This window comes from Panthera pardus, unplaced genomic scaffold, assembly GCF_024362965.1.
Source record: "Panthera pardus isolate Hobbes unplaced genomic scaffold, ASM2436296v1 HiC_scaffold_25, whole genome shotgun sequence".
NCBI lineage: Eukaryota > Metazoa > Chordata > Mammalia > Carnivora > Felidae > Panthera > Panthera pardus.
The window spans coordinates 18058781-18084029 of NW_026526821.1; the positions used below are offsets into that span (position 1 = coordinate 18058781).

At 43.6% G+C, this 25249-nt stretch overlaps 1 protein-coding gene across 17 annotated transcripts in view; it reads left to right on the top strand.

The window, feature by feature from the left end:
- PTPRT (protein tyrosine phosphatase receptor type T) overlaps positions 1-25249 on the top strand; it is a 1067285-nt gene that overhangs the window by 899761 nt on the left and 142275 nt on the right. For 7 of the 17 annotated variants that reach the window (XM_053890232.1, XM_053890235.1, XM_053890233.1 and 4 more), the window contains one exon: positions 6575-6603. The exons of 5 other annotated variants lie outside the window; for them this stretch is intronic. In XM_053890232.1, coding sequence (XP_053746207.1) covers positions 6575-6603 — 29 coding nt within the window. Of the gene's footprint in view, positions 1-6574; positions 6605-25249 lie in introns of all 17 variants that reach the window. 5 more of the 17 variants (XM_019458468.2, XM_019458472.2, XM_019458475.2 and 2 more) reach the window with 1 other exon arrangement.

The window sequence follows — 25249 nt, forward strand, 5'->3', positions numbered from 1 at the left end:
ATGCATTGATACTCCCCTGCATGTAGCCACTGTACCACGTACACAGGTCTTCAGGTGTGAATTTAGCCACGTGGTGGTTGTCATTTTGCTGGCGTCAAGGTGAAAATGACCTGAGAGGGCAGGATCTTCTGCTTTAGCCTTTTCTCACCCTGTATCATCTGCCTCTGGACATCTGCCTTGAAAACCCCTCAAGGTTTTCATGGTCAAAGCCCAAATCATGACCTGTCCACTGACCTGCTCACAGTCCTGTGTCCCCATCTCAGTGGCAGGCACTCCCTCTCACTCCATCAGCCAAACTGATAGGGTTGCTTCGCCCTGATACTTCTGAACCCACATCTTTACCTTCTCTTGGTCACACCCTCTCCTCACTCCCTGCACTGCCCCTTCCCTGGTGGAGGCCCCCATAGCTCTATTGTATGAGTCTCCTCCCCAGCCCCACCCCTCCAACCCATCCTCCACAATGCAGCCAAAGTAACATTTCAGAAAGGAAACTTGTACTCCCAAACCTGCTGTCTAAAATCCCTTGATGGCTTCTCCTGCCTTATAACAATAGTTCCTGGGGTAGAGATGAGAAAAGGAGCACATGCTTTAGGACATCTGGAGAATTTTGTCAAGCTGCGCTGTCCCCCTGCTCACAGTAACTCTGGAACATTTCCTAAAGTCTTACTCTACTGTTATACCCTTGCTTGTGAAGCTTCCTCCTCGTTCAATACCTGTGTACCTTAGTTCCATGTGACCACATTCTACCCCTGTTTAAGATCTAATTCAAAAGCTGCCTTCTCCAGTAAACCCTTCCTGACCTCCAATCTAGACACAATCTCTTCACCATCTGGATCCGCTCTGTGAGGATCCATATTGTATCCTGTTATATTTGTCATTTGTATTCATGTCTTATCTTCTTTACTAAACCATCAGCTGTCTATTCTGATTCATCCTTATCACAAATGTGCCATGTGGATACTGGGGATTCCCTAAAAACATGTCGAATGGAGGAGTCTGGAGAAATTAGAACAGATGGGGCCCAGAATTAACACTCCATCCCTTGGGCAGGAAAGCTTCACTCAGGACATAGACCTAAATATCAACATGGAGCACCAAGAATAAGTCCAGTCCTGTGGTGAGGGTGTAAGACTAAAAGGGCAGCATAGGAAAGATATAGCATGATCTGAGTCTTCAGGGAACACACTGTCTATCAAGGGGGGAAAAAAAAAGAGTGAGTCAATAGGGAAAGGGAACTTGTGGGTCAGCCAAAGAGACTGTGCCACTGTGAGATTATAGTGTGCTGCAGATCACAAAGCTGAAATGTGGAATTGAAGGAAAGTGCCCCAAATCACATAGCTCATAAGTGGCAGAGCTGGGTCTCAAACTTGGCCCGTCTGATAATGGATATGACACTCTTAAACACCTGAATGTCTAGCCTGAATGAAATATAAAATAGGACTTGCTGAGATGCTGAACTGTAAGTCATGATTTTGAGTGGTTCGTTGCAGTGGGCGAACAGCCCAAATTAAGGATGTCATGCTGTTTTGTCCACCCCATTCTAAACAGCTCCTTGCTCCATCCACTGAAAAGTGAATCCTTCTGTTTGCACTCCCTACGTAGCCACTCAGGCCAGAAACTTGGAGGTCCTCTTCAGTATGCTCACATTTAATCACCTACTTTCACTTTCACATCTCCTTCCCCATGGCCATTACGAAATAGGCCCCCAACATCTCTTGCTTTGACCTCTGCAGCAGCATTCATGACCCCAGTCCCTCTCCCCTACAACTTTATTCTCACACTTCTGCCAGAATCATTCATCTAGAAAAATATTTGGTCACTGGTACTTCCTATGCCCAGTGGTGTTGAGACTGAGCTCCATAAGCTCTTTGGGAACTAAGACCTGCCAACATTTTGACATTCTCACCTTGCTAACTGACCTAACCATTCTATAAACAGTTCCATCTTCCTGGAAATACCCTTCCTCCTACTCCATCTAAATGCTCCTTGACTTTATAACTCAAGCATCATAGACTCTAGGCCACCTTATCTGTCCCCCTCCCCACCCTTTCCCCCTGAATATGGTCCCACTGCTCCCTGTGTTGCCACAATACCATTTATCACTCCAGAAGACACTAGAGCCTAGTGGTTATTAATGGAGGCTCCTAAAGTCAGACTGCTTGGATTCTCATCCCATACTCAACTATGTAAACTTGAGCAAGTTGTCTAAGCTTCACTTTCCTCATCCTCAAAACAAGGATAATAATGCTTCATAGTGAGGATTAAATAAAATAGTCCACATAATGTACTAGATCAATACCTGGCACATAAGTGACCTCCTGCAGTTTAAGTGGTAGCTCTTATTATTTGTTTTATAAGCTCCTTATCTGGCTCTCTCATCAGACATTTGGGCTGGATCAAGATCTCATTTGTCTTTCTATCTGTGGTACTTAGCAGGGACAGGCACACGTAGTAGGCCCTTGAGAAGTTTTTGCTGAGTTGATGATGGAAAGATGGACGAGTAGATGATAGATGGAGTGTTGGATTAAAGGGAAGATGAGTGGATGGATGAATAGATGAGTGTGTGGGTTTATGGGCTAGATGGATAAGTGGGTGGATAAATTGCTAAGTGGGTAGATGGATGGATGGTTAGATGGGTGGAGGGATGGGTGGTTGGATGCATGCATAGATGGATACATGGATAGGTAGAAGGGTGGATGGGTAGGTTTATGAGCTAGATGGATAGGTAGATGATCAAATGGATGGTTAAAATGGACAGCTCAGTCCTGTTTAGCATGGAACAAAGGAAAGTTGTGCCTCGCATCAGTTTTGTCAGCCAGCTGAAAAGAAGATTGTGTAATATGTGATTTATTAAGTTTGGAGTTGTTTTTGTTTTTTTTGTTTTTTTTTTTTTTTTCCTAAGCACAGCTGTCTTCCTGCTCAGGATTTTTGGTCTCAGGCAATCTGTTACTTACAATATCACTGTATCCTTGTGAATTTAGACCTTCAGTAAAACTTCTTCAAGCCTCAGAGAAAACACACATGTATACTGTGTTTTGGCCACACAGAAAAGAACTATAATCCTTGCCCTGGAAGACTTTGCAATGTAATTGGGAAAAGATACTCAATTAATAGAAGTTTGTCAGTTGCTGTTAATCTGGAGTTGCCTTAAAGCTGGGTCAGGGATAGCACTGGCTTTTGATGACAACCAGGATAACTCAGAAAAGCTACTTTGAAGAGGTGGTTTGAAGATAGGGAAGTGTGTTGTCCTGAGGAGGTGGCCCAACTATAGGTAAATCCTGAAGGTTGGAAGCAGAGAAGCCCAGAAGGTCCAGAATATTGAGTGCAGCCTGGGGCCCAAGAGCACAGCCTGGGGCTGCTGATGGTGAGGAAATCTGGCTCAGGATGGAGGCCTTGCCATTGGCCCCAAACTGCACAACAGCAGTAGGATCCTCACTATGAGTGAGGAGTGACCCCTTAGAGCCTCAGATACCTCAACCAAAAATGAGAAACATAATGCCTGCTCCATGGGGTTATGGGGAGGATTAAAAGATTTAAGGCATGTGTCATATCAATGCCAGACCCACTGTGCTGGTCAACATACACCTGTTTCTTCCTTCATATAGACAGCATAGGCTGGTGGTCAAGTACGTGGGCTTAGACCCATGTTGTTGTCCAGCTTTAGAGCCTCATTGCTATCAAGTCCAGTTACTAGCTGCAAGATCTTAAGCATGTTACTTAACCTTCTCTGCCTCAGTTTCTTCATCTGTGGCTGATAATAATACCCACCTGTCAGGGTGGTTGTGAGGAATACATGAGTTAATATATGAGAGCCTAGAACAATGCCTGACACATAGTAAGTGCTACGTAAGTATTTTCTCTTCTTTTAATACTATTTTAAATATTCCTAAAGAGGTGAACACTTTGTTCCTGGTTACCGGAGTGAGAAGCAGCAAACCTTATATGTGTGGATAAGGTGGGGGCATAAATTCCCCTTTACTGAGCACTCATAATGTCAGGTGTTTAGCTTAATATAATTTACTTAAAATACTTTATATATTTTATGTCATATATAATCTGAATATGATTTAGATTAATCTAATATTAATGCCCACTTTTGGGAATAGGTAATTATCACTCCCAACTTTGACATGGAAAAACTGAGACTCAGAGATACCTAAATAGTGACTTATCAAAGACATGCAGTTAGCAAGTGGTGGTGCTGGAATGCTAAGACATCACATTTCCACTCCGCAAAGATGTTTAGGCTGGCAGTCATCCATGCCATTCACCATGGTACATGGATCAGGAAACACAGGGCCAGGGGGAGGAACATTGCCCAGAATGTCACAGTGAGCAAGTGAAAGTTCTGGGATCAGAACCCTGCGCTCTCGATTCTCAGCCTGCTTGTTCTTGACAGAATGGGGAACATACATGTCTAGAAGTCTTCATCAAATGGATCCTGCACTTTCTTCCCCAAGGAATCAAATTTCCAGTCACAGGACCACAGAGCCAGCAATGAAGGAGAGGAATGATCTCCTTACAGCATGAACCTGTATGGTTGATGAGAGGGATTTGGTGACTTACATGGGCTCTTCCACTCCCACCCATCACGGCAGGGAATTCTTCAACCCTTTCATCATCTAGGGTCCCTGTTCATCTGACCCAAGACACTGAACAGTTTTATGAGTGAACAGATCTTGCTGCACTGTGGCTCATTTTCCCCAGCCCAGCTTCACAAGTAGGCATGGAGCTGCTTTTCTGCCATGACTTCTTAGCTCTCAGAGTCACTTATCTTCTGTAGCTGGAGTTGGGCTCTCCTGATAAATAAGAGAAAGCCTAGAGGTCGCCTGCCTAGAAGTCACCCTGCTTAGAGGCTTTGGCCACTTTGAACTTGAGAGGGAGAAATTTCAGGCTCTGAGGACATGTTCCCACCCTGCAGATATAAAACTGTATCTTCCTGTGCCAAGCAAACTGGATAACACTTGAAATTAACCAAATAACTCAAGAGGGAAGGGAACTTTTCTTGCCTATTCAGATGGATATTTGGGGACCTTAGTTATCAGCAATTTTTCTCAATCCACAAATGTGTCAGTTATTGTCAGTGCGGCTAAGTCTGTAAGATAAAAGCATTCCTATTTATTTTCCTACAAAATACAAAAAGTTATAACAAAGGGAATATCGTGGACTTGTTTGAGATTTTTATTATTCAGAAGCCAAGAGCTAGAAGGGACATCAGAAAGAGATTGCAGGTAGTGATTTTTCAAACATTCTTTTGGAGAGTGGAATTCTTAGTCATGTAACATTTTAAATGAAACTCAATTTATAAAAGAGGTAAAAATGGAGAAGAAGTGCTTGCTGGCTTTCATGGATAAGCAATCCTACCTGCTCAGTTTCCCCCTATCCCATTTCAATGAGGCTACTGTACAGAGTCCCCAGGATCCTGCACACACAGTTTTTAAAACTAATGGTCTGGTTCAGCTCATCTGAGGATCAGATAAGGAAATAAAGGCACAGAGAATTTCTTAAGGTTGTAGTCTGTTTAGATTGAAAGTTGGAATTCCTTTCTCTTCGTCCAATGCTTTTTAATGATGAAGTTTGAATTTTGTTCCGGTTATCTACTGATAGGTAACAAACCTGAATTTTAGTGACTTATATTTCTTATGAACCTATGGTCTGGTTAAGGCTTAAAAGGAATGACTTGTTTTGTTCCATGATACCAAGGGTCTCAATCGACATAATCCAACTGGTGAGGGCTAGCTGGATATCTCTCTTCGTACAGTTTTAGGGTCTCTCCATATGATCTTTTCATCATGGCTACCTCAAGATACTTAGACTTCTTACATGGAGAGTCAGGGTTCCAACTCAGAGTTCAAAATACCCAGGCAGAGCTACAAGTCTTCTTCCTCATCTATCCTAGAAAGTCCCAGAATGTAATTCTTACCACATTCTTTTGGTCACACAGGGCCATTCCTGCTTCAGTGTGGGAAAGAACTACACATGGGCATGCGTACTGGGAAGCGTGGATCATTGGGAGCCATCTTTTTTTTGGGGGGGGAGAGTCATCTTGAATGCTGCTACCTGATTACCTTGCTTTTGGCAAGACCTTACCTAACTTATTTAAATAGGTTCTGATGCAGTTTGACCTGAAACTGAGAACATAAAATCATTATGGCTTTCCTTAGATCTTAAGGGAACTGTCATGTGAAGAGTGGTAGAGTAGTTCTAGAAGGCCACAGAAATATGACCCAGGACCAAAAAGTCGTAATTACAAGGAGGCTAGTTTTGATGGACTATAGAAAAGGACTTATAAACAATTAAAACAGCCAACATTAGATGTGGCTTTCTCTGCATGAGTAGTGAGTTTCTCCATCATAAGAGAGGTCTCTCTCATTCCTTCTACCACTGGAAGTATTTGATTCTCAGCAAAGATGATTAGGAGAGAAACTTGCATCTCCTTGAACTTTGGGATGCTGAAATACTATGTGCATTTCTAAGAATCAAAATTTCATATAAATCTAATTCTTGTTTGTTTGTCTTTTCTTTTTCCCCTTTTTTGGACATTTCCTTCATCTGACTGCCCATCAATATATAGAAGAAATGCTTATTCCTACTCCTATTACTTGTAAGTATCGACCCGGGGAAACTTTGCTTCGTGCCCTGTAAGGGAACCTGTAGCATGCATTTCCTGCACCAACCAAGTGTCTGTTGGTTTCTCATACTCACTTCTGTCTAAGTCATCTGTAGCCCCAAAGTTTTTATTTCCCATAGATGTTTTCCATTTGAAAATGCACTGTCATTGTTGCATTGTTGATGTCTGTTATGTTTCTTCCATCTTGGACTCCTCCCTCCCCGTCCCCCCGCCTTTGTTTGGAGCTGTGAAGGGCTGTTTCTCTTTTGGCAGTGTCGTTTTATAGTTAGAAATCCCCAAATTTCAGGAAGAGGTCAACCTAATCCCCCTGCAGGACTTGCAGACATAAAACAGAATCACGGATCTCAGCAACTTCAGAGCCCATTTATGTCTACTAGGGGAATGTGTTGCCTTAAGGGGCTCAAAGGTTAGAGAGAAATTCATTGGCTGTTTCCACTATTTCAGCAAGTCTACAGGGAAATGGGACTTTACCTAGAACCAGCTTCATAGGTGACAGAAACATCCGAGGTCTTTGGGCTGGAATTATCTCAGTCTGGTGTTTGGCAATAGTTATCTCCTGTTATCAATGCATTTTGTTGGTAGTTATGTCTGGGCTGTTGCCTGTCAATTTTTTTGCACTTTCTAAATAAAAATGATGATCTTTCTCATTATTAGACCAGACATTTTAAAAACATGAAGGTAAAGGGAAAGAAAAACTACACGAATAGATCCTTGGTATGAAAAGTTAAGAAAACCACTGAAGTAATCCCATATCCTTAATATGCATTTCCAGTGTTTGAACATTGAGGTCCAGAGAAGTGTGTGAAATCACACATCCAGTGGGATTAAAACTCGGAATGTCTGGCTTCTGGCAAAGTGTATTGTCCATCATTCCATGTCTAGCTCTACCCCGGCATACCCCGCCTTACAAGAGAGGCCATGCCTGTTAGTGACCATCTGCTGAAGCCTTCACAGACGCAGATTTTGCCAGCAAAAGGCTCTCCCACCCCCTCTGCTCAGTGTTTCGGTCTAAGGTCAACAGGCTAGGCACTGAGTAAATAACATTCTGTTGCCACCACCATCATGTTCTATAGGAACTGATGGACCCCACCATCAACACTGAAAGTACCGGAGAACCTGTTTTGTTTGTTCATTCACTCATCTGGCAAACATGCGTTGAACATGTTCATTATGTTCCAGACACTGTGGATGGAGAGATGGCCAGGACTTTGAGCCCTACCTTCCTAGTGTTCAAGCCTGTCTGGGGACTAGTGTAAAATGAAATGCTTGAAATGTTGGCTGAGACGCACCTATATGTACTGTCCTATAGAGGCATTTACTCGGGTGACTAATTTTTTAATGGGGCAGGGGATAGTTACCAGTGTTTGTAGGGATGGATTTGCCCACTCCTGAAGAAACAAGAATTCTAAACAGAGGGAACCGCATCTGCAAAGGCACAAGGGTTAAAATGATATGGGGTGTTGTTGCTGTGGTGAAGAGAATGAGCTTCAGGAATCATGCAGCTCTGGGTTCAAGCCACATCTTTGTCACACACCAGTTTTGAATCCTTGAGGAAATCCTCAGAACTCCTTGAGCCTTATTTCTCTTAACTCTAAAATGGGGGTAACAGTGCCTAACTCAGGGAATGAGGGATTTTATAAAGTGCCTCGCACAAAGTTGCACTAATGAAATGTTAGTTTTCTTTATTTCCTTTTGCAGAAACCATAAGGGGTCAGGAAAGTAGTGGTGGCCACTGGGAGCTCCTCTGGCCTTCGAGAGGTTCTTCTGGCACCAGTGTTCCACAGTAGTTACAGGCATGCGATGACCCATCCCTGTCTCTGGGCACCTCACCTCCTCCGTCTGTTAGACAGTGTGCATAGCACTGTCTTTGGATGCCCACTTCATGCCAGGCACTGTGCTGGTAATGTGGCAGAATCCAAGATGCACAGTGCAAGAGTATAGGAGACAGACTAGCAAGTACTTGTAGTTCGAGGTGCAGTGATAAACAGTTGTGCAGTTGTGCAAACTTAGAGTTCTAAGTCACAGATTTATTTAATGTTTATTTCTGAGAGAGAGAGAGAGCAAGAGAGTGCACACAAGCAGGGGAGTGGCAGAGAGAGAGGGGGACAGAGGATCCCAAAGCGGGCTCCGCACTGACAGCAATGAGCCTGATGTGGGGCTCAAATCATGAACCATGAGATCATGACCTGAGTGCAGTCAGACACTCGACTGACTGAGCCACCCAGGTGCCCCCTAAGTTACAGATCTTAGCGTGTGAAGCTCATGCCAGCTGGGGAACTGAATGTGGTTGAAGATTCAGAGGAGGAGAACTGGAAAGGCAGACAGAGAAGTAGGAGCAAAGCTTTAAGAACCAAGTCCGTTGCAGAAGGAAGATTTGACAGTAGAGATGCAGAGAGATGGCAGTGGAGAACGTGAGCGTGTCCCAGACATCTGAGCATCAGCAGTCATTTGTGCAGGTCATGGGGTGGGTTGAGGGACAAAGCCAGCCTAGAGCCCATGAGGAGGAGGATACTTCTTTTTAACCACCAGACCCTAAAGCAGAGGAGAAACATGAGAGTGGCTACTTGAAGGGTGAGAAAGTCCTGGGCACTTATATACAACGAAGTAGAGGAGTCTGTACAGAGGAAGAGGCTGAAGATGCTGGTGGGGGGGTGGGTGGTTAGGGGGAGGGCACGTCTGGAAGGGAAGGTCTGGAGGCAAAGTGGGGATAGGGAGCAGCCTCAGAGGGGAGGCACGACAGGTTCTGTGAGACTGTAGGATGGAGAGATGAATGTAGGTGGAGAAAAGGGAACAAAAAGGAAATGCTGACCCCCGTGATTTCCAGATTCAGAACTCCATTCTTAGGTGTAGACCCCAAGTGGGTGCTTTCAACCTGCCTGGAGAACCTCAGTTCTGTTCATGGACATCAGTACCTTGCTAGGGGCAAGAAGTGGTAGCTATTCCTGGCTGACAAGGACACCCTTGAGGCACTTCTGTCTTTGCCATCCTGGGTATTTGCCAGCTGGTCAGAGCTGAGAGCACTGGGCTGCCAGATCAGAAGTAGCCAGGGGATTAGAGTGAAGAGGGACCAACAGAGTGCTAATAATGACCAGGATAAACAGAGCTGTAGACCAAAGGAACTGAGACCTAAGGACAGAGAAGAGTCTACAATGGGGCCCTTCATTGTCCAGCACATGCTAAAAAATAGGGAGATAATGTGAGTTTTGTTGTCAGACCTAGATCCCGATTCCATGTCAGACTGTTCAGACCTTCAACATACATGGAACCACTCTGAGCCTCAGTTTCTTCATCTGCAAAGTGGTGATAACAATGCTAACTCCCCAGGTTTTTGCGTTTTTGCGTTTTTGCGTTTTTGCCAGGGCTGGTGAGAGGGTATACGTAGAGTGGCTGCTACAAAGTAGCAGCTATGATTCCTTACATTCGGAGCTAACCGAAATGCCTCTCTAGAATGCCATTTGCTTTTCTCTATAGTAAAGAAGCTCCCAACCACTTCAGTGTCTGCTTTTTAAAAGGATATTAAGAGTTGGAATGTGTTCACGGATTAATTTGTCTCAAGGTGTGTGATGGGCACTGTAATTGTTTCAAACAGAGACATTTTAGTGTAGCAGTTCTTGAAAAAGCACTAAGTTGTTTACCAACTGTTCCAGCAGAGAGAGAGAGCACTTAACTGTTCCACTTAGCCTTAGGTAAATGCCTGTACACGTGTCATGGAGACAGAAAATAGTGACCTGGGCTGGGCCTTGTCTGCAGAGACTCTGGAACTCTTGAGTTCCCATATCCTTCCCATCTTTCCCCATTCCAGCATATTTGAATCCTACATCTACCCTTCAAGGTCCATATCTAACATTGCTTCCTACAGGAAGTCTTCCCTGATTCTCTCCACCCACGGGAATGGTGCTTTTCTCTGAACTCTCACTGCAATTACTTGGTATCATGGGCAGGAAGGGGCAAATGTGTCTTAAGAATGTTTCTTGTTCTTTCTGGTTTTCCTCATGTGAATGAGAAGAGCAAGGTGATATTAAAAGCCATAACAGCTGAAGTCAACAGGGAGATGGTCTGTTCTCAAAAAGAAAAGAAATGGCAACGATTTTTAGCTACCTCCAGACCCTTTCCCTTCCTTGCTTCTCTATCTTTAAGGCAACCTTTGCTCCTGTGCAGCCTCTGGGTCTCAGTTGACTAAGATGTAAAGTGGGGACTAAAAATGGGTACCTCGCAGAGATCTTTCAAGGATTCAAGGACATAATAAAATGCTTATTATGTAGTAGATCTTCAACCAAAGTAAGAAATCACCTCCGTTGGTCAGTGTATACACTTTTTCACATCATAGGCTGTTGCAAATCAAGTATTGTTGCCTCAGTACATGTAAAGAGGAATTTAAAATGATTATATCAAGAGATACTCAAAAAGCTTTTTATGTAATTCATCAGCCACTTCAAATAAAAATGAAGAAAAGATAGGAATTGAAGGAAACCGTTTAGAGATAAGTATCAATTACCAAAAGCTGACAGCAGACATGTTGACAAGCGGAAGGGGAAGGTGTCACCATGAGGGCCAGGCAGAGATGGCAGCCATGTTGCTGTGCAGCCAAGGGGAGGACTGTGGTGAGAACTGATTCCTGCCCCCTCACCCCCCCCCCCCCCCGGGGGGAACTCAGTCCCTTTGAAAGTGCAGCCTGGGAATCTGCATCTTAGCACACACCTCAAGTTCTTATTTTGCATGCCTACTTTGAGAGCAGCTTTTCTCCTGACACCCTTACATCACCCCGATACAACTGTCCCTTTCTCAATATCACACCTTTGCACTTGGCCCTCTTCCTGGGATGCCTAGCCACCCTCTGTGCCTGGAAAATTCCAACTGAAGGGGGAAATTGCCATTCGTATTTAGGCAGACCGTATCCGTCTCCTCATCTTTGTTGTTACATCCAGCCTTCATTCCTTTGTCCCCTGACTCACTCATTCACGAACAATTCTTAGGTTATTCTGCCCGTGGTGTATTTGCACGTCTGTCTCCTTGTTGACAAGGACTGTGTGTTACTCATCTTTCATTTCCTGATGACTAACTTGGAGCCCAGAACAAATCAGACATCATCAGACTGTGTCGATTACTTGAATGAGTGCACCCAGGTGGGTGTATGTGTGAGGTTGCTACCCCCATTTTGTTTTCTCTCCCATTGAATTATGCTTTTCCATTCTCCTGAAGATAGTACCCATCTTCATACATTTTTGGCATATGGTGATGGGGGGGGGGTGTCTTTCAGATCAGACGTATTTTTGTAATTTTATATTGGTTTTAGGTTTAGAAATGTTGTACTTGCATTTCACAATTATAAATGCATAAAATTAATGAATACTGCCACAACAAGATAGATATAAATGCAGTGGGCTAGATCATGTGCACAGATAGATTTGGATAGGGATTACAACTGAATGGATGCTTTATTGTTCACTCTATTGAATTAGAGTCTAAACACATCAGTCATAAATACCAAACAGAGCAAATCTATAAGTCAGAGGCTCTGTCAACTTAATCAGAGAAGATACAAATGAGCATTTCTCCTCCAAAGAAGACAGAAGATGTGCATACTTCAGTTTTAAGTTTATACTTTAAGTTTTAAAACCCAACTAGGTTTTAGTGATGCCTTGAGGCTTGGAAAGGTCTGCCTGTGATTCTGCTTCTGTTCTGTAAATGCATTTGAACTTTGTAAAGCAGGTAAACAGGAGTATGGGGAATACTGCTGACAGAAAGCAGTGACATACCAAAATGTGGTTGGAAAGAGAAGTTCTCATGGAGAAAGTTATGATGTGCTACTCACAGCTCCCTTCACGAATGAAGGACTTTGGGTGGATACCCCGTAGTGTGATTATAAGAGCAGAGGGTAGTCCTATTTTTTTATTTTTTGAGGCACCTTCATACTGTTTTCCACAGTGGCTGTACGAGTTCACATTGCCACCAATAATACACGAGGGTTCCTTTTTCTCCACATCCTCACCAACACTTGTTGTTTCTTGTGTTTTTGATTTTAGCCATTCTGACAGGTGTAAAGTGATACCTTATTGTGGGTTTGATTTGCATTTCCCTGATGATGAATGATGTGGAGTATCTTTGTACGTGTCTGTGTGTCTTCTTTGGAAAAATGGATAAAGAGGTTGTGGAAGTGTATGTGTGTGTGGGGGGGGGGTATAAAACATATATGTATATAAAATGGAATATTACTCAGCCATAAAAAAAGAATGAGATCTTGCCATTTGCAACAACATGGATAGATCTAGAAGGTGTAATGCTAAGTGAAATAAATTATCTGAAGAAAGACAAATACCATATGATTTCACTCATGTGGAACTTAAGAAACAAAACAGAAAAAAAGAGACCACCAACAAAAACACTTCCTGAATACAGAGAACAAACCACTGGTTACCAGAGACGAGGTGGTGGTGGGGATGGATGAAATAGATAAAGGGGATTAAGAGTACACTTATCTTGGTGAACAGTGAGAAATGTATAGAATTGTTGAATTATTATGTTGTATACCTGAAACTAATATAATACTATATACTTCAATTTTTAATTCAAAAAATTGTTTTTTAAAGAATGAAAGACTTACTCCCCTAGTGACCAGAATTACTGCTGGTAGACAACTCTTGGTTGACAGCCCCCTTTGGGATCATTTTTCCTTCAGAGCTGCTTCACCCAAGGTCATCCAGTAGCTATTCAATACGGGGGTGTGAGAGTCACCCCAGCTTCAGAGCTTCCCGTGGGGTTGCCTTAAGTCTTCATTTCCCATGCATCACCAAGTTCCCCTTCCACCCACTCTTTCCCTTCCCTTCCCTCACCTGTCTTTTCCTTTCCCTCCCATAGATGTTGACCCCAGAAGCGCCTCCTAGTTCATCTCCTGCCTGTCAGTCTCTGTCTCAGAGTCCAATTCTCAAGGAATACAGTCTGCCACATTTCCATTGGCTTGTCTTCCATTTGTCCACTGGAGACAAGTGGATTTGAGTATGTGGCATGCCCCTCCCCTGCACGTGCACGTATCATTGCCTGTGGACCCTCTGTGTACCAACTAATTGGGGTCACCACTTGTTGCCTGCTGATGATAAGTAAACTCTAAAAACTTCATCCTTGGGCACTCATTCATTCACAGGCATTTGCTCTTCTTTGGGCTGTGGGCATCACCATGCATAGCTCTCTCCTGGGGGAGCTCACTGTGCATCACAAAAGTGACTGTAGCTTTTGCTGGACCAGCCAGAGGAGAGAGCGAGGGTCAGAAGTGCCCACCACCATGCTCCTCAAGGTCCTCCAGGGCAGGATGGGTTTAATTCTGAAAGCCCTTGCCTTTAGCAAGCATCCCCAGAGTGGGAACGACGCTTTCAGCTAGGGCTGTAGCAAAGATAGGATCCTGAGGGGCTCAAACTGGAAAATGCCTTTCTAAATGTTTCAGTGTAGTGCTTTTAATGGAAGGAAGTGCTTTAGTTAAGCTCTGCAGTGTTGATAATGATGATAATGATTTCGTCGTATTTGTATATACAGCTTTACCTCTTCCAAAGTGCTTTCCCACTTAGTACCTAGGTGTCTGGTTGGGCTTGGAGGCACTTAGCAAGGTATTATTGGATGGATGCCTATGCCGTGCAGGAAAGAGCCCCAGCATCCTGGCTCTGCACCTTCAGGAACTTGACTGAGTCCCACCTTCAGTGTCTTGTCTGTAAAATGGGGGTAATAACACCTACATTGCTGTTTCTGTGACATATTCTTTCATTCATGAGCATTTACTGAGCAGTTGTTCTTTTGTGCTAAGTACCGAGCCAGGTGTTAAGTATTTAGAAAGAAATACTCTTCTTTCAGGAAGCTCACAGCTTAAAAGGCAACTTTCACATATTAAAAAGTTATAAAATAATGTTATATATACTTGGAAGAGGAGAATGAAGACATGGCAGAGGGAAGAAGTCACTGAATCTGCTTTGAGGAAAGACACCCCTGGACCAACTTAAGAGGGTGCCTCACCAAAGAAATGATACCCACATTTCTCTTTGGCCTCACTGTCTAGAAATACACACATACACACACACACACACACACACACGCATGCACACATTGTATAACTAAATAGATTACATGCTGGGAAATGAGTTGGGAACAAAGAAATAGAGCAGAGAGGGAAAGAAAAGAGGAAGGAGAAAGTGTGAATCCCAGTGTCACTACTTAGCAGCTGTGAATCCTGAGCGTTCTGAGTTTGTTTCTTATCTGTATAATGGGAATTTTAGTGCTCACTTCATGAGATTATCTTAAGAAATTAAATGATATAATGTCTGTGCCAGGGGAATGGTTGTCTTTTATTAAATGGCAGAGCTGAGCTGGGACATAGCCGTGGTGGGTGGTGTCGGGGGTTGGGGGAAGATAGAAGTTGTAACTTCCAAATGTAAGTTAAATGGAAGAAGAATTTGCCCAATAGAATGAAGAGGGTCTATTGTAGATAGTGGTTCTTAAACTCACAAAATGTCTCCCTGAGTAATCGGATAAGACATGCCTCCTCCTGGCGTCTATCCGTGCGGATATCGGTGAGAGAGGTCAGAGTCAGTTAATGATTCTGGCCAGCGTCACGAGGGTGGACAAAATCATTTCAACACAAGAACACTTTGTAGACCAGTGGTCAGAATAAAGGCTGGGGTTTTTAGAAGGTCTACCCGTGGTTATTTCTAAAATAAGAGCTGGAGAGTGACAGGTCTGTCACTACCAAAACCTGCCTTAAAAGTGGAAAGGGTCTCAGAATGCAGAAGGGCCAGTCTGTTGTGAACAGTCCCATTGCCACATTAGGAATGTCGCCTCCTTCCTGACCACAGAGTTCAGAGTGTATGTTTGAGGAGGGCAGCGAGGTAGGGAGAGTACCATAAGTCACAACTCATAAAGACTGGAGAACTGATTTCATTGGTCTCAAGGGTTGGCTAGACATTTTAAAGTTCACCAGGTTACTCTAGTCTGAAACCATGGCTAAGAACCATCCAACTGAGAGACCTTGAGAATCCAGGGTCATGGAATATAATCATTTGGAAGATAAGCACGAGGGCTTGTTCTGGCCACTTAACCTAGAACCTCAGTTGGGAATTTGTTCCCACTGTATCATCAAATAGACACAGCTTTGGTTATGCTAATGGAAATCGAGTTTGGAAGGCAGAGTCCAAAGAAGACAGAGCCCTATTTGCCAACACTGTTTCCTTCCTTTAGATATTGAGGTAGACAATCTGTATGCTATTCATGAATGTGTAGACGCCATTTAACAAATGGCAAAAATGACCCAGGCACATTTTAAAATATTGTTTAATTTATCGTAACAATCATTCCTCTTAGTGGTGTTGGTACCACTGTGAGGAGTAAAGACCCCTCAGCCATCATCTGTCTCCTGGGAAATAGGTGTTCATGAGCCTTCTCTTCATCAGTGAAACCTCAAGGAGCCCAGTACTTCTGCTTGTGAAATCTGATTTTTATCAGAATAAACATTGTTTGAGCTTCTTTCTAGAGCAGTTTTTAATTCCAATGGCTTTGAACCACTGGGCAAAACATTCTAAAAGGGTGGGGATTGTTGGGTATATGGCAACCACACAGTTTTTGTTTTTGTTTTTGTTTTTTTTAAGTGGAAGTATTAAAAGACCCGGTTTTTAGAGGGAGGCTTGACTTTGTAACGAGTGAAAATGTGGTTTAATAAGGTTATAAACCAAATCGAGCCTTAAGATTAAAGAAGGCTTGTTTTGTTTTGGAAAATAGCGACAATGAACGTTTTTAGAAATGAAGAAAAGCTAAGATAGTCTGCATTTTACTTTATTCTGCCTTCCCACATCATTTATGACTTGGACATCTGATGAAGAGAGAACTTCTAGCGAAACCTCTAAATTCAGATACACTTAATAAGGGATCTCATTCTATTCTTTTGTGTTGTCTTTGCTTTCTACAGCAAAACTTGTGAAGATGTGGGATGTAAGGTTTTTCCAGGAGATCAGTGGCTGGCTCAAAGTGTATCCATCCACTGTATTACTATGCAGGTGTAGTAATCTAAGCTGGGAGCAATTTGCTCAATAAATTATACTTTTATAATCTCATCTCTCACCTTTTAAGGGTATTAAACAGTGCTTTTGCCTTAGCTCTCAATGGTGAGGAAAACCATACTCAGTACCTAGAAGCAATGTTGTAAAGAGAAGAGCATGGACTGAATTCGTGTTTGAATCCTGCACTTTGCCACTTTCTTTCATTTTTTTAAAAATGTTTATTTATTTTTTAGAGAGAGAGCGGGGGAGGGGCAGAGAGAGAGAGAAGGAGTCATAGGATCCAGCGCAGGCTCTGTGCTGACAGCGGCCAGCCTGGTGTGGGGCTCAAACTCAGGAACTGAACTGTTATATTATGACCTGAGTCGAAGTCGGACGCTCAACTGACTGAGCCACCCAGGTGACCCTGGACTCTGCCCCTTTCTAAGCTAACCTGAGCCTATGTTTCCTCATCTGTCAAAGGAGGACAGTGATACCAAAATTGGAGGGTTGTCTTGGGGATTTACCAAGGATTACATAAAATAATACAACATGTGTACAGCGTCTAATTTTGTATCTGGTACATGGTTGGTGCTTGGTACATTGCAGCTATTATTGTATTTTATGTTATATGTCTACTGGTGTTTTGCACTTTAGAAAGTACTTTTATACAGATCTCTCCTGGAACTTTCAAGGCACTCCAGTGAGGAAGTATCATTAAATGCCAGGAAATGAAGGCTCACCCAACTGAACAGGGTCACAGGCTACTTGAAGAAAGAAATCCATGGAACAGAGTTACCAGTGACTGGTACTGTGTTCTCATGATGGATTGAGAGGTGGTTGTGACAGGGAGCGGGCAGCAGAACTGGGAGGAACTATGCCCTCTGAGATCAGGTGGAGTATGCCATGAGCTAAGTCCAGTGTTGGTCACTGCCTGAAAGTATATAACCATTGTTCCAAATTGTAATTGGAGAAAAGAAAAGAAAAACACCTGTTCCCACCCCCTTATTCCATTAAGTACACTCACTGTCTAAATGGGACAAGACTCAAACAGGAAAAAGGTCATTCATCTTTTTCTAGCTGTAAGAAATTTTATAATCTGAATTGGAGGAATAAGGACAAAGATTAAAGGAAAGATAAGGTCGGGGGTGATTTTTGTTATTTCTTAAATGGGCTTTTTGAGTCCCACTTTTAATTTTTTAGAACAAACTTTTGTTTCTTAACATGTTTTTGTTTATAATGTCTTACGAATAAGGTTGTGCTATGGAGAGGATTTTATTCAAATTCAGCTATGCCAGACATAGAAGAATAACATTATATAAAAATGTACCCAGATGATTATGATATTTAGCATGACAACAGGTGTCTGGTTTCATTTTCTGGACAGTTAAGGTTTGAAAGCTTCCTCCCCCGCTTCTTTCTTTAAAAATAAGTGTACGATGAGTTCGAGCCCCGCGTTGGGCTCTGGGCTGATGGCTCAGAGCCTGGAGCCTGCTTCCGATTCTGTGTCTCCCTCACTCTCTGCCCCTCCCCCGTTCATGCTCTGTCTCTCTCTGTCTCAAAAATAAATTAAAAAATAAAAATTAAAAAAAAAGTGTACGATGGCATTTTAGAATCAGATGTTGATACCTGAAAGAAATCTTGCTTGGTTTTGATTGGGCTTGTGTTGAATCTATAGATCAGTTTGGTGAAAATCAACATCATAACAGTATTGAGTCTTTTGGCCCAGGAATATGGGGTTGTCTCTCTGTCTGTATGGGTCTACTTTCATTTGTTTTATCATCCACGTGTTGTTCTCAGTATGCAGGATCCCTGCATCTTTTGGTGGATTTATACCTGAATGTTTCATTTTTCCATGCTATTTAAATGGCACCATTTTTTAAATTTCATATTCTAATTGTTCATTGTTCATATATGGAAATATAACTAACTCTCATATGTTAAAAATTATTGCACTTGGTAACACAAAAAACAAAGACAAAAAGATCTCAGTTGGATAAAATAGTAACTTATTTCAAGCAAACAGGGCTATTGCGTGAAAGAGGGATTAGACAAAACAAATGGATAAGAAAGGACAAACATGTGTGTGTGTGTGCACACAGACACACTGCAACATTGCACAGCCATAAAAAAGGATGAGATCTTGCCATTTGCAACAACATGGGTAGACCTAGACAGTAGTACTACGCTAAGTGAAGTAAGTCAGACTGAGAAAGATAAATACCATATGATTCCACTCACATGTCGATTTAAAAAAAAAAACAGACTAATAAACAAAAAGAATAATCAGTCCTATAAATACAGAGAATAAACCAATGGCTACTAGAGAGAAGGGAGTGGAGGGAGGGACAAAATGAGTGGAGAGTGGGAGATATAGGCTTCCAGTTGTGGAATGAATAAGTCACGGGAATACAATAAAATAGAGATTATGGTCAATGATACTGTAATAGTGCCGTATGGTGACAGATGGTAGCTACACTTATGGTGAGCATAGTATATAATATATAGAGAAGCTGAATCACTGTGTTGTACACCTGAAACCAAAGTAACATTGTGTGTCAACTGTTCTCAAATTAAAAAAAGAAAAAAGTTGTATGGAAACCAATTTGACAATAAACTTCATATATTGAAAAAAAAAAGAAAAGAAAAGAAAAAAGGTTGATTAGGCTCACCCAGGCCAAGTACTTAGCAAAGTACCCACTACATACCCAAAATGTTAGCTCCATCCATGTTGCCTTCTCACATTCTGTGTTGCTCTGAAAGCCAGGCTCTATTCCATGAGTGGAGGTTATGGCAGTTAGAATTATGTGATGGTTAAGATGTTAAGACTTGGTTTTAGGCAGACCTGGGTTTGGATCCTGGCTCTACCACGCACTAGCCGTGTGCTCTTGAGTATCTCTCTCACCCTCTCTGCTCTTCAGTTTCCTACACTATAAAGTGGGGATGATTGATCCAAGATAGGGTGCTGACTTTACCAGAGTACAGTTCCTGGCACCTAGCAAATGCTCAGTGAGCATTAGCTACTCTCATTGTTGCTTTGTTGTTGTTGTTGTTGTTGTTGTTGTTGTTGTTGTTGTTGTTATGTTGCAAGGAGGAAGATGCTGGAGAAGCCTAAGTAAGAAAGGCCTTTCTAACAATGCTTGTCCAACAATAGACTAGGTTGAATGTGGGGTAGTGAGCCTCCCATCACAGAATAATGGACCACCGTTATCTAGGCTGTCCCAAGGGAAGTCAGGCTTCCCAGAGAGTTTCCCCTGTGTCAAAGTACTGATTCCCCCATGGCATCAGAAGCAAGTGGCAGTGGTGGTGCCAGTCTCCCTGGTCACCTAAGACATTTGACCCACAGACACCAAGAGCTTGGAGGAGTAGACAGAAATGGCATCCACGAAAAAATGAACACAGACCAGACTTATCTTTCCATCAGCTGCAGTTTATGATTGCACATTAAATTCAATTGCTTTCCTTAGGAGTCTGGTGTTGAGACCCATCCTCTCCAGCCCAGTGCCATCCATTCTGGCTTTCCCCAGGAGTGCAGACAGACCAGCCGCCTTCCTAGTGTACGCTAATTAATTTATCTCATGCTTGTGATTTTACGGTGCTTAAGTGCTGGAGCATTTCTGTTTGTTCTTCTCCCTGCAAAGCACCTCACGTTACATAAAGACCATGAATCTCCATTGCAAACGCCGTCTGTCTTGGGCTAGGGAACAGCCCGCCGGCAGCCTGTTGTCTTCCTGGCTCTGCCTCTTACAGCCAAAGTAACACATCCATTAATTTATCCTTAATGACATTTTGACATTCCAATCAGTTCATCAGATGTGCCTTATGCAAGCCTTCTCCCGCACGGCCGGGCCAGGGTGCCAGGCCACTCTTGATGCATAATGCATGAAACCAGTGCAGTGCACAGTACCCTCTGACAGACACATTGCGTGCTTCTCACAGCCCTGGCTCCCTGAGTGATCCACACTGATGCCTTCAGCAGTGTTTTCCTCTGTGCTTCCAGCTTGCTGTGCTTAGGGGAAGCGGGTCAGTTCAAAGAGAGATGTCCTGGCTCAGAAACATACATGCAACTGTGCTATCTGAGGAGAAGTGATAGCGTATCAAACCCCTGCCACACTCAAAGGATTAGAGAAGCTTTAGTTCCACCAGTTCAGGTGCAAGGAAGACCTATGACAAAACCTAACATCCTGAATTTCATTACCCTGCTGCTACTTAAAAATAATGATCGCAAAGACATTCTGATAACAATGGTATCAAAGAAGAAATGAAAATTATCCTTAATACCCTCCATATAACACGTTAGCATAGACACGCTTCCTCACAGTGGTAATCACAGGGTACACAGTTTCATTCTCTGGGTTTGTTTTTTTTTTTTTTTTTTTTTTGAACTTAATGTAAGCCAGTTAGCATTCTTCAATGTTGTTACATAGTTTTCATTTTTAATGGCACTCTGTCATTTTAATAGCTGCATAATATTCCATCTGGGGGATGCACCATCATTTACTGAAGCAATCCCCTATTGGTAGACATTTATGAGGCTGTGACTGATGGTTTGCAATTGAAGAGAAGCTGCAGAACAGGCTAACGGGGAGAACAGGACTCTGCAGGCTAAAGAATCGGGGCTCCATTCCCTCCCGGTCCCTTTACCTGTTTTATGAGTTTGGGATTAACCTCTGGGCCTCCGACTCCTCACCTATAAAACAAAAGAAATAATCACTCCCTTGTCATGCTGCTGTGAGGGTTACAAGTGTTTTCAAGGTATTGAGCACATGCTGGTATTTCCTACATGTTACACTGTTATATTCACCTGTCTTTACCAGTGGTTGTAGATCAGGGGCAGTACTGCCCTCCCCAGCCTCCCTCCTGGGGACATTTGACAGTGCCTAAAGACATTTTTTTATTTGTCACACCTGGGAACGAGAGGCATTCCTGGAAGGTGGTGGGTACAAGCCACGGAACCAGATAAACATCCTGCCGCGCACAGGACAGCCCATGCGGCAACGAACTCTCCGGCCCCACATGTCAATCGTGCTGAGATCAAGAACCCCTGCCATACACACAGCTGTTTTCCAATGTCGTCCACGTAATACATGGATTTTTATTATTATTTCATTAGGATAAAGCCCCAAGAAAATGGGAATGCTTGAGTAAAGAGTATATTGTGCTCACAGGCAGTTCTAGGAGAAATGAGCTGGGATTGGGGATGGGAATAAGGTTTGAGGTGACTGATGGAGAATAGACAGCAGGTAAGTAGTATGTGCTCCACAGTGGGGCCGGAGATGACATTCCATAGACCAGTTCTCCAAGTATAGTTCCAGCATCTCCTAGGAACTTGGAAATGCAGATTCTCAGATCCTAAACTCAGATTCACCAAATCAGAAACTCTGAGCGTGGAGCCTAATCATCCCTGTTTTCAACACGCTGTCTAGGTGATTCTGGCGCACCCTCAGGTTTGAGAATCTCCATCGTGCACCATCTGTAGAGAAAGGCCCCTCCTGTAGAATAATAAGAAGGACCTGTTCCAGTACAGACACTTGGTGCAGAAATAGATTAAAAGTGTCAGGTCTAAGTCATGGGGATGCTCAAATATGGGACAGAGCAACAATAAAGGAATTAAACGTGTTACTCATTCATTCATTCATTTAGTCAGTAAACATTTTTAAAGCTTTTACAACGTTGTGCCAAGTGCTGAACTAGGTGCTAGGGAAAAGTGAACTAATGGATGTTATGGAAGCCGTTATAATGAAGGATGGTGAGAACAGCAGGAAGATGACTAGGAGATGAAATGTAGGTAAAGTATGTCCCATCAGGGAGAGATCAGAAAAGGCCTCCTGGAAGACATAGTGTTCGAGACGGAACTTAAAGGGCTTGTGATCTGCTTATACGTTAATTCAGCAGGTGCTTGTGCCAGCAACTGCGTGAGGCCCTGGGGAGTGGGAAGTGCCCAAGGCCAGCATGGCCCCTGCTGGTGTGGTCACAGTCTAACAGGGGAGATGACCCTGGGGGCTGGCCATCCAGCAGGCCATCGTGGTTTCTGGAGGGAGCCAAAGGCCTGTAGTGGGGTGGGGGGAGGGGGAGAAAGAGAGGGCCCTGGGTCAAGGTCTGAGAAGAGGTGTGGGCACAGGGATGTGGAGTACAAAAGGTGGTTCAGTGAACTAGGGAAGGAATAGCTGCAGAGCCTCAGGAAGGAGGAGAGATGGTTTAGAAGAGTTTAGTAAAGTCTGAAGGCTTTGTGGTCATCCATCCATCCATCCATGTATAGGCTGGTTGGGTAGAACAGGCAGCCCAACCCAGGGCATCCAAGAGGGCATGGACAGGAGACATAGTTCAGCTCAGCCTCAGCTCAGAGGAGAACATCCCCATCTAGGGACCTGCCTCTCTGGGAAGAGGCTGCCTGGAGACATGACGAGTCCCTGTCACTGGAGTTGACAATCAGGACCTGCATGTCCACTTGTTGGGGAGTTGCAAGGGACCTTCCAGCCATGGTGGGAGAGTGTCTGGAGAGCCCCAAAGGCCATTCCAGCCCAGAGAATCCAAGACTCTGTAACCTGTAATGAGGGTCAGAACAGGACCGGGAGCAAAACATCTGCCCGAGAGTCTGGCTTGGTTTGTGGTTGTGTAAGCAAGGTATGGATGGAGTAGGGCAGGGTGCCGGGAGAAAAAGTAGTCATTTTGGTTCCCTGGAGTGTTCATCTCGGGGAGAAGATCAAACACAAAATTAAGGTAAAAATAAAGCAGGGGAAACGCATGCGGACTGCCAGTGTGAAGAAGGGAGAGAAAAAGAACTGGCATTTGCGGAGTGTTTGTTACGTACCAAAGACCATGCCAGGAATGTACACTTACTATTTCTAATCATCGTAGTCACTCTCTGAACAAGGGCCTATCAAATACCATTTTACAGAGAAGGAAACTGAGTCTGATAGTCTCAGAGGCGGAGACGCAAGTAGGATTCAGCAGCTTGTTAGAATCAGGTTAGTCTGGAGCCACAGTCCATTTCCACAGAACCAACAGCAGAGGGCTGTTCGCTTTGCCCAGAGGTTCAGAGCTCAGTGGCCTGAAAGCTCTTCGGGAACTCAGCACTGTCTCAGCCAAAGATTCTGTCCTCACTTTCCTATGAGGCAGTTACTCCCTTCTCCTTGTTTATTATGTAACAAACACTTAACACAGAGCTTATCTGGTAGGTGACACATCCTGTCGTAAGTTCATTAGTATTTGTAAGTTAGTAGCTATTGCAAACAGTTGTCATAAGCATTCACTGTAAGTACCCCCTATTTTAAAGATAAGGAAACTGAGTTGTAAAGAAGCTAAGTAACTGTCCAAGGCCACATAGCTAGTAAATACTGGAGCTGGGACTTGAACCAAGGCACTCTTGGCTCCAGAGCCCATGCTGTTCCCTCTGGGTTCTGCTGCAGGGTCCAAGAGATAGTGTGGCCATGTGGGCAGTGGGAGGAGGGCCTAGCATCTGTCTTAGGCCTTCTTCTGCACTGGTTCCCCTGCCAGCCCGCTAGACGATGGTTAAACTAAATCTGACTCTGTCCTTTGTGAAAAGAGCATAATACGTAGGAGAGCCACCTAGGCAAGAAATGGAGAGGGGCAGCCACAAGGAAGAGAGAAGCAGAGGCAGACAGGTAGAGTCATACACATGGAGAGCAAGACAGCAGAGAGATGGAGGTGACAGGCAGTGGCTGGGATCCTTCAGTCTTTCAAATTGTGATGGCATCTGCTGCGGTTATTTCTATAACTTCGCCATTCCAGTGGAAACACATAGAAGCCCCAGGCTAGGGTGATGGGGGTGGAGGAGGAAGGACCCACCAGCTATGTTCTAGAATCGGTACCCAACAGAAGTAATGGGCTGACCCAATGTGCATTGCCTGCAGGATGTGAGCAGATGTGTGAGTTTTCTGCCTGCACGTGTGTGCATATGTATGTGAGTGCGTGTTTGCCTGGAAAGGAAGGGACCCAGCTGAGAAAGCTTTGGGACAAGGGAGGATACATATAGGTCCTTGGCTAAGCATGACACAGCAAGGAATCTTAGAGAACATTCAGAAGCCTGACTGCCTGAGTTTGAATCCCAGCTCTGTCTCCTAAAGCCTGGGTGACTTTCCATGAATTTCTTCCACTCTCTCTGCCTCTCCTTCTCATCTGTGAAATGGGGATGTGTTTACCAATCTCCTACAGTATTTAGGAGAATTAAAGGAGCTAACACATTGTGTTTGTAATAGCCTTAATAGTGCCTAGCATGGCATAAGTGCTGTTTACATGTTTATTAAATAAATGAAATGGATTTGGGATTTACTATTTCATGGATCTTGTATTCATTTCCTAGAGCTCCATAACAAAATACCACCAACTGGATGGCTGGGGGGAAAAAAAGAAAACAAACGGACTTAGTCTCTCACAGTTCCAAAGGGTAGAAGTCTGAAATCCATATGTCACAGGGTCATTCTCCCTCTGGAACTCTGGGTAGAATCCTTCCTTGCTTCTTCCAAGTTTCTGGTGGCTGCTGGCAATCCTTGGCTTCTAGTTGCCTCACTCCGTTCTCTGCCTCTGTCATCACATGCCTTCTCCCTGTGTGTCTCCATCCAAATTTCCCTTTTCTTATAAGGATACCAGACCA